Below are 9,382 nucleotides of genomic sequence, written 5' to 3' on the forward strand. Positions count from 1 at the left end.
ATAGCTTTTTACTCGGTGGGATTCCCTTGTGATCACCTTTACTAAATGTCTACAACCAATTTGATTATATCCTGTTTTTTGTTTTTTTCAATGTTGAAATGAAAATCTAGTAGCAGCCTTCTCATTTCTTTGTGTTTTGTGCTGTGTTTTACAGGCCCACAGAGGAGGACAGCTCCGAGGCAGATGAGGGACGGGTCCCAGGACGGTCCATCGGCGGTGGAGCTGGCCATCCTGGAGTCCCTGAAGAGGCCACGCCAGTCTCCAATTGAGCATTTCCTCCTCAGCCTTGTTCTTGCTCTGGAGAGCAGCTGGGTCCTTTTTATTTTGATTTGATTTGATTTGATTTGATTTGATATACCTTTATTAGTCCCACAAGGGGAAATTTCATAAGGCTGCCAACCTATTGCATGCAATGGCGGTGCCATCTTACCCTCTGACCATACATACATTACACAAAACATCACATGGGGAAGACAGGTCAGAGAGGTATAACAATGGAAAATGCACCACATGAGGAAAGATAAGGAGAAAAAATAACTCCCCCCCCCAGACTGAGCTCCAACAGGGAGATCAGTTTGAGAACAGAAAAAAAACACCTCTGCACATGAAAAAACTCTTAATACACCAAAAAAAACACATGACAAGCAACAGGGATGGGTAAAGGGTGAGAGACAGCCGATTTAGACAGTACATCCGGGCCTGCAGCCTATGCGCTGGTCTCCTTGATCCACTGTCAGCATCGGAAGGGAATAAGCGTCGAAGGCGTTTGGAGGGGGAGGGGGGATACAAAAAAACACATGACTAGACAAGGACACAAGAAGCTAAGCAGAGAAGCTAAGGGAGAGGAGGAGGAGGAGAGGAGAAAAGTGCGACCGCCTTCGTCAAGAGCAAGAGCAGGATTCCTGTCTCTCTGTAAATACTTATTTTACATATTTATGTTTAATGTTTTTCTGTTTGAGAATTTTAATATTATTTCAAATAAATTTTTATAATGATTAATGTCTCAGTTCTACTACACAGCAAATGTTGACACACGACTTGACACATGTAGAATTTATTTCATGTTATACTAATGACAAAATATACTAATACAGTGGGATGCAAAAGTTTGGGCAACATTGTTAATAGCCATTATTTTCCTGTATTTCCTTATTTTCCTCGTTGGTTGTTACAATAAAAAAATGTCAGTTAAATATATCATATAGGAGACACACACAGTGATATTTGAGAAGTGAAAAGAAGTTTATTGGATTTACAGAAAGTGTGCAATAATTGTTTAAACAAAATCAAGCAGGTGCATAAATTTGGGCACCACAAAAAAAAGAAATGGAATAAATATTTAGTGTATATCAATGTGTGTGTCTCCTATGATATATGGGGTGCCTTCATCTGGACGTGCTTCCCATCCAGAGCTCCACAGCAGAGAGGGAAGTTCCAGCGCTCCTGGAATCCCTCTGTGATGGACCGCCAGTCTCCAGGTGAAGGCACAGCCATGAAGTCGTCCACTACACAGTCCCAGATGGCCGTCGCTACCTGGGGGGTGATCTGGCACACCGTGGACACACCGACTCTGTAACTGAACGCGATGGTCCTGAAGGAGTCCCCGGTGGCAAGGAACCTGGACAAAATTGTTCAAAATTAGTATTATGTGTACTGCAGTTACAAAATACATTATTCAAATTCCAAAATACTTTTGTGATGTCAGATTTAAATTACAAAACATAAATCTTACATAAAACAGTTTGTAATTACAAGGATAATTACATGATATATATTAGATATAATATAAAACAGTCAGTTGTGTTTTGTTTTAACTTTAACATATCATAATTTGATTGGTAGCAACTTTTACCACTACAGTGAGCCAATCACTCATAATTCCTAAACATGTCAATCAGGTAGGAATGAAGTAAGACATTAATAGAAATAAAGAGTTGTATGTTGACATGTAGCCCTTTCCTTGCTTAAATCATTGTTAATATTTTTGAAAGATTAACCTGTGATAAGACAGCATATCAAGATAGTATATGCTAGATAGAACCATATAACTAAAGATGAACCAAACTGTTCACAATTTTATCTAACTCTCAGTTTTAAGAAAGGCTGCTGACCCCTGTTATAGAGTCTGACAGCTGCGGGGATTATATACAAATATTCAACTATACCAGAATTAAACCAGGTCTAAATAAAAAAAAGGAGTATCACTACAAAGATTAACACAAGGTGGTCCTCATACCAGTTTGATATCAGCAAACACCGAGAGCATACACTGATAGACACCACAGCCATGCTATTATTGCAAACACTGATAACAGCATAAATTGAATTAAATCTGGACTTGATGACACCTTTCGAGTATCACTAGAAATATTATAAACAGTCGTCTTCGTACCACAGTTTGCTATCAGTAAACACCGACAGCATTCACTGTTAGCATACCACATCCATGTTAGCAGTGTATAAATAGATGGTTTAGCATATATTAGCACAGGTATCAATAAAGGACTACCGTAGTAAACACTTTTACTAACCTCAGGCAGATGGACAGGCGCTCTGCAGGTGGGATTGAGCGCCTGTAGTTGGTGTCTAGGCGGGCGGTTCTGGGACCGACTAGGAACAGCAGTGTTGAGATGACATGTAAAATCACAGTCTATTTATGTAAATTTAATGATATTCTAGAAAAACTGTACAAAAATGTCAAATATACAGAAAGATACTTTTATATTACCTTTTTTTCTTTTTCTTTTTTTTTACAGTGTAGGACGATCACCCATGCCACTTGAGGGGCGAGCTGGTTGCACAGCTTGTGCAACTGTCTGTATAACAGGTAAATCTAAATCCTCACTATTATCACATACTTGTCGATTCTCAGTCACATCATCAATGAAGTTAGCAAGTCTACCATCCCACCATCTTCTGCCTCAAGCAATGGCTTACTGTACATGAAAGAACTGTTGTGGTCAAAGCAGCCCTCCTGGTCTGTTGCGTCGACCCCTTGCTGACCCAGGCCCGCTGGACCCACCGTCTTAGCAACCTTGTAGAGTTCTCCTGCCAACAGGGTGAGCAGGCTTCTCCTAATGTCCCACAATAGGCTCTTCCTCCCGCCCTCAGCCATGGCTGCAACTCCTTCCCTTCCCTCTCGATGGGCCACTCAGCACGACCATGGATCAGTCTCGGCTCCAACTTTCAGCTCGCATCAGCTCCCGTCCTAATCCCAGATGTCATTTTTGGATCAGCCCCAAATGCAAGGTGGCGACAATCCTGGACGAGCCCCCAAGATTTGTTACGGGTCCCAAGGATGAAGACCATGATGACAAATATGTTACCTGTAAAAGCAGGTGAAGAGCAGAGTAAGGAAGACACGATGCGTCTCTGTTTTCCTCCAGAACGTGTCTGAGTCTGATTTATTTCACACAAACAAATGCTATATAAACACTACCATGAGCTTTCAATATACTATTCAGCTGGTTCCTCATTCACATCAATTACATTTACTTATTTCACATCCTCAGTGAAATATACTCTCTTTACTGGTTCATTTTCTCTAATTAACATCTTTTTTCATAACAGTTAAATTCCTTACTCATATCAATAAACACATCACATTGTCTTATACAGTGTCTTACTGGCTAAACAGTTCAATAACTGCATCGGTAAATATATCACATTTGTTCCCTTCAGTAATTTACTGGCAAAATCATTATTTAGTGCATATTGAAACCCAGCTTGTTGAATTAACTTGTCATGCCTCTGTTAGCTACACAGAGTTGCTCAGAGTGCTTGTGTTACACTAGCTAATCTACTCAGTCACTATTAACATTCACATCTCACAGAACTGATTTGATTGGAGCATTACAAAAAGTTTGCAAAGAGCATAGAAGCGCACTGACTCTGCTTCACAAGCGTTCCACCTAACGGGCGGGGCTCACGATGTGGCAGCACGGGACATTCCTCTGGTTTCTCCCCTGTTTATGGTAAATGGTAATGTTTACATATAAATAACTCTGGCGGACCGCCTTAAACTCTCGCATTCACATTAACGTGGTTAACCATTGTAACAATAAACAACATTTTCGGTATGAGCACCATTTACCGACCTGTAAAAGCAGGGGAAGAGCAGAGTAAGGAAGGCACGCTGCATCTCTGTCTTCCTCCAGAACATGTCTGAGGAAGCAGCGAAAGGTGGGCTGCACCCCGAAACCCTGGAGCAACCACCAGCGTTCCGCCCTCACTGCTTTCTAACATAATATGACTCCCTTTTACAAGGATTTCGATTATTTTAAAGAAACCGAATATAAATACATATAGTAATAAAAAAATGTCCCATAATACAAATGTTTTACACAAAATGATATTAATGCGGCCATTCCCTCACAGGGGTACCACAACAACGTCATCCAGGCAGGAAACAGCATATGCAATTTGGGGAAGAAGCTACCGCTTCATGAGGTGCTGAAAAATGGCCGAGGCTTCAAATAAGCCAAACGGAAGTGTGACGAATTGGTACGAACCATACAGAGTGGAGAAGGCCGTTTTTGTCTTTGGACTCTGCAGAGAAGAGAATCTGCCAGTAAGCGTTGGTTAAATCCAGCGTCATAAAAAAAGACAAGCAGTGCTTAACCAGTCCAGGTCAACCCAGGCATTGGACAAGCATCAAACCATGAGACCTTGTTCACTTTGTGATAATCATCACCAATGTTCCCTCTAAGCTGCGCGTCTGCTGGCATGGTCTCTGTGCAGAAAAAATCTGTGTTGCACACAAAATAAAATTCTAACCTGAATTGAAATTAAAGTAAATACGTTAACAATTCTGTTTTGCAGTGTTAGTCAGTAAGTGACTGGCTGCTCCTGTATGGGACTAGAACAATGCCACCTTATCCCATAGTCCAGCCAATCGCGATTCACATTCGTATATGTGCAATGTTTAGTTTTCTTCCAGAATACTGCGGGAAGAAACGGTAAAAACAGCGTTTTATAAGGAAAACGCTCTAAAGCACTCACTGCCTGTGAGCAAAGACAAAACCAAAACACCCCCAACCTTTCCCATTGGTCAAAAAATGTACCATGTCGACCAATCAAAACATGGCATTTAGTTGTTAAGAAACGGGAGGAAGTTTTAGGAGTGACGGTGTTCTGGGAATCCATCCTACCTCAAAAAACATCCTTCCCAATGTTTCTGCACAGACGCGGCGCATGTGCACAACACCAAAGCCGAATCCACTTTTTCTCTCACCCATCCGGAATACTTCTTAAAGTTATGCTTATGGTTAGGGTTATGGTTAGGTTTAGTCACAAGTCACCGTCAAATTATAATACGGGTAGGACGATTGGTCAGAGTACGATGGTTTCTCAGAACAGCGGTTTTGAGATGTGAGAGATTTGCTACGTTTAGCGCAAATCTTGTGTAGTTAATGTGTAGTGTAGTCAATAGTTTTGTTGTGTGTGTCAGAACAATGAGGCGACTGCTGAATGTTACAGGTGTTACAGGAGTGATACATCTCCTGTTGTCAGCCCTGCAGGTATCAGGCTTTTGATGTTCTCCTTTATCTCATAGTGGACAGAAATTATTTTTTTGGAGTGGCACAAACAATTTGTGTGGCATCAGATTTGATGCAGAACAGCTGATTGTTCTGTAAATATTTTGAAATGTTTGTTTAAAAAAATGCCTTAGCAGCATTTTTAGGTAAACAGCTGCAAAAATCTTTGTTGTTTGCAATACTCAGTAACTTTTTTGAAGAAGTAACTATATAATTAATTGTCCAGCATTGGTCTTTATATATTGTATTTTGCAGAGAGAGGGTTACAAAGTTTCAAAGTGGTGCTCCATGAGAGTCCTGTAGACGAGCAGGGGGGAGAACGCAACTGCAAACCGCTGTTGCAGTGCAGGAACATCTGCTTTATTGGAATGTGTGGGATGTTAACCACAATGACTCTTAAAAACAGTGTCTGAAAACTTCATGCCAACAGCACGTTTTTAAGGAATATCAAACATCTTTGTCCTTGAAGATCATTTTAGAGTTTTTAATGAGCTGCAGGATCCTTGTTCAGTGTGAGTGGAGAACAGCCAAGTCGCCTCCTCTGATAAACCTCCACATGTACCACTGAAAACAGTTAAATTAGTTTGAATCTGAAATCATGGGTCAAACTACTTGTTCTGAGACCATTTCTTTATTTTTCACACCAAACTGTTTAATAAGATAAACTCTACACAGAGTTCATCAAATATAACTAACGCTTTAACAGTATCAGGATTTCATAATACAAACTTCAAATCAACAAGAAAACAGCTGCAAACATGTGGATCAAAATTCATTAAAAAACAACATGTGGACTTCAAGGACTTAATACACTAAAGTGAAAGGAGGAGCAAAAAATAGAGGTTTAACAGAATTTGAATTAAGTAAAAGTAGTCACTGTTAGGTTTTGTATTGTTGATTGTCATTTATGCTTAGAAATATCTACTTATATATGCTTAGAGTTTTATAATTAGTTTTAGATTGGTAGAGGTTTGATCCTTAATAGTCTGCAAACTTTGTGTGCACACCTACATCCTGGGAGCATGGGAAGAGGTCGTACCTTGTCTTATTGTTTTATGGTAGGATAAACGTATCTATATTTGTCTTAGTTTAAGTGCCTTTTGGTTTGATGAACTGCTGGACTTCGAGACCAGCAGGTTTAGGGAAGTCTTTATGGGGTCACACTCTGACCCCACACACACACACACACACACAGACACACACTTACACAACGCACAGGCAAGGTACTCTTTGTTTGTATGTAGACGTCATATGTTAATGAACCTATGCATATTCATGTAACCTCAATAAAAGAGCAGTGTTACGGGGGAGCGGACGAGAGCAACTGGGGTCAAGCGAAGGAACGGCGTTTGTCCGGTTCTCTCCCGTGCACGAGAAACATGAAGAACTTTGCCTACTCGTGTCTTGTTTTGCTGTGTAATTATATTGTCTTCAACGTTCCAGCGAATAGGTTCAAGCTACAAACCTATCAGTCACCTGTGATCTTTAAAATGGTCCTGATGTGTGCTGCTGTTTTTAACTTTCAACATTTCTTTGCTGCCACTGTGAATAAGATTTTGTTCTTTGCCTAATTGAATAAAGGTTACACAGCCTCACTGCTCCATCTTCTGGTACAAACTGGTATTACATGGAAGTACAGCCCAAAACCAGTTTAGCTTGAGTTTCTTTTTTCTGGACATAAAGTCACAGCAGGTGTTGTTTCAAAGCTGGTGGACAGATTTAGTTCATTTTGGAAGTTTTAAGAGGAACTGCTGTGAAATTATTTGCAGTTTTGGGAGAAAATGATTTAAGAGAAGATTTTACAACAGCAAAAGATTAAATATGAATGAAGAATTGAAATTTAACTGAGGTAACACATTAAATGAATGCATTAAAAAAAAGTTAATTTTGGAAACACTAAGAAAGTTCAAATGAAAGAAATTGAAATATATACCAATATCTGCAATTCTGATACATTATTAGTTTGGTAAAAAAGACATTCCTATAACTTTAATAATACAGTAACAAGTACAACTACTAAGCACTACTGTGTCCTAAGGAAACAAAGAATAAAATGTAACAGAGATAACATTTTAGAGAATTAAAATCCCTCAAAGGAAAAAAAATAAACTTGATATGCATATCTATACATGCAGCTTCCTAAATGTAACATTCAGGATTATTCACTGCAGGTCCAGAAATCAGAGCTACCTCATCAGATCCAAATGTGACATCAGCTGACACTCTTTACAGGAGATTCCATCTGAACTCTGTGGAGCCTGATCTCAAGGTTTTTAAGTCTGACCCTGAAACCAGAAGAGGATCTTTCTCTTCAGATTCATTGTGATCCAGTGATTTCAGTCCTGCATGATCAGGCTGATGTTTGCACAGAGCAGATAATGAAGTGAATGTTTTTGCACATTGGTAACAGTGAAACAGTTTATTTACAACGTGGGATTGTTTGTGTTTGGAGTATGAACTGAGATTCCTGAAGCTCTTGTCACACTGGTCACAGCTGAAGTTCACTTCCATGTGTGTACGTTCATGTTTGTTACGATGACCTGATTGTGAGAAGCTTTTGTCACAGTGACTGCACTTGTATGGTGTCTCTCCTGCAGTGGTGAAGGATGACCCACACTAGTCACAGATGTGCTTTTTGACCCCACTGTGGAAGAGTTCATGTATTTTTAATGTACTTGGTGTGTGGAAGCCTCTCCCACATTCTTTGCAGTAGTTCATATTGTCTCCAGTGTGGCTACATTAATGTGGTTTTAGGTCCCGTTGATGATTGGAAGTTTTTCCACAAAGGTCACAGAGAAACTTTCCCACCACCACAGTGACGACAGGGCTGAGAACTGGATCCATGTGCGTCGCTCTGATTCTAAACAAAGACAGTGTAAGTCAGGGAATTCCTTCAACTTTTTATCCTGAAAGTCGCCTGAAAAAGAGAGCATCCCTGCCAACGTCCAATTACATTTTACTGTTTACATTACAACACTCAGCTTACTGAGCGAAAATGAGTCTTCATTTTTCCAAACAGTTCATTCAGTATAACTCCATAAGTTTACTGATCAGACTTGTTCCAAACACTCAGGTTACAATTACAAGATAAAACATAAATACATCCTCACAGTAACTGCACTTGTAGAGTTAATTTCTAGTGTGGATCTGTTGGTGTTTTTTCAGGGGATGTGGAGATTTAAAAGTCTTCTCACACAGGTCACATTTGTAAGGTCTCTCCTCAGTGTGGCTAAACATGTGTTGTTGTAACTGTGCATCTGTTGTAAACGGTTTCCCACACTGATCACAGCAGTAAAGATCATTTCCAGTGTGACTCCGTAGGTGACTATTTCGGTAGTGTTTGTCACTGAACCTTTTTCCACAAAAGTCGCAGCTGTACGCCTTAATTCCAGAGTGGGTAACTAGATGCCTCTGTAAACCCTCATTTCGAGCAAAAGCTTTACCACACAACTCACAGCTGTGTTCTTTAACTCCACTGTGCATGATATGGTGTAATTTTAAGCATTTACGATGGGTAAAAGACTTTCCACACAAGTTGCAGCTGTAAGGTTTAACTCCACTGTGGATGAGTTGGTGTGTTTTAAAGTTTTGAGCGTGGGTAAAAGACTTTCCACACAAGTGACAGTTGTACGCTTTAAATCCACTGTGGACGAGTCTGTGTGTTTTTAATTCTCCAGCCTGGGTAAAAGACTTTCCACACAAGTCACAGCTATGTGCTTTAACTCCACTGTGGATGAGTTGGTGTGTTTTTAAGCCTCCAGCCTGGGTAAAAGACTTTCCACACAACTCACAGCTGTAAGGTTTAAATCCACTGTGGATGAGTTGGTGTTTTTTTAAGGATCCAG

The 9,382-nt window shown here is 40.1% G+C and overlaps 1 protein-coding gene across 1 annotated transcript in view; it reads right to left on the bottom strand.

Moving 5' to 3' along the window:
- Positions 1-923: 923 nt before the first annotated feature.
- Positions 924-9,382, bottom strand: part of LOC146389778 (uncharacterized) — a 14,489-nt gene continuing 6,030 nt past the window's right edge. Inside the window, exons 3-5 of the mRNA XM_084912992.1 lie at positions 2,729-9,382; positions 2,532-2,610; positions 924-1,618 (exon numbers count right to left, since the gene is read on the bottom strand). The exon at positions 2,729-9,382 is cut by the window's right edge and continues 613 nt beyond it. Coding sequence (XP_084769118.1) covers positions 8,667-9,382 — 716 coding nt within the window. The 3' untranslated portion in view covers positions 924-1,618; positions 2,532-2,610; positions 2,729-8,666. The remainder of the gene's footprint in view (positions 1,619-2,531; positions 2,611-2,728) is intronic.

Source organism: Perissodus microlepis, chromosome 3 (genome assembly GCF_051167445.1).
Source record: "Perissodus microlepis isolate ML-2025 ecotype Zambia chromosome 3, ASM5116744v1, whole genome shotgun sequence".
Taxonomy (NCBI): Eukaryota; Metazoa; Chordata; class Actinopteri; order Cichliformes; family Cichlidae; genus Perissodus; species Perissodus microlepis.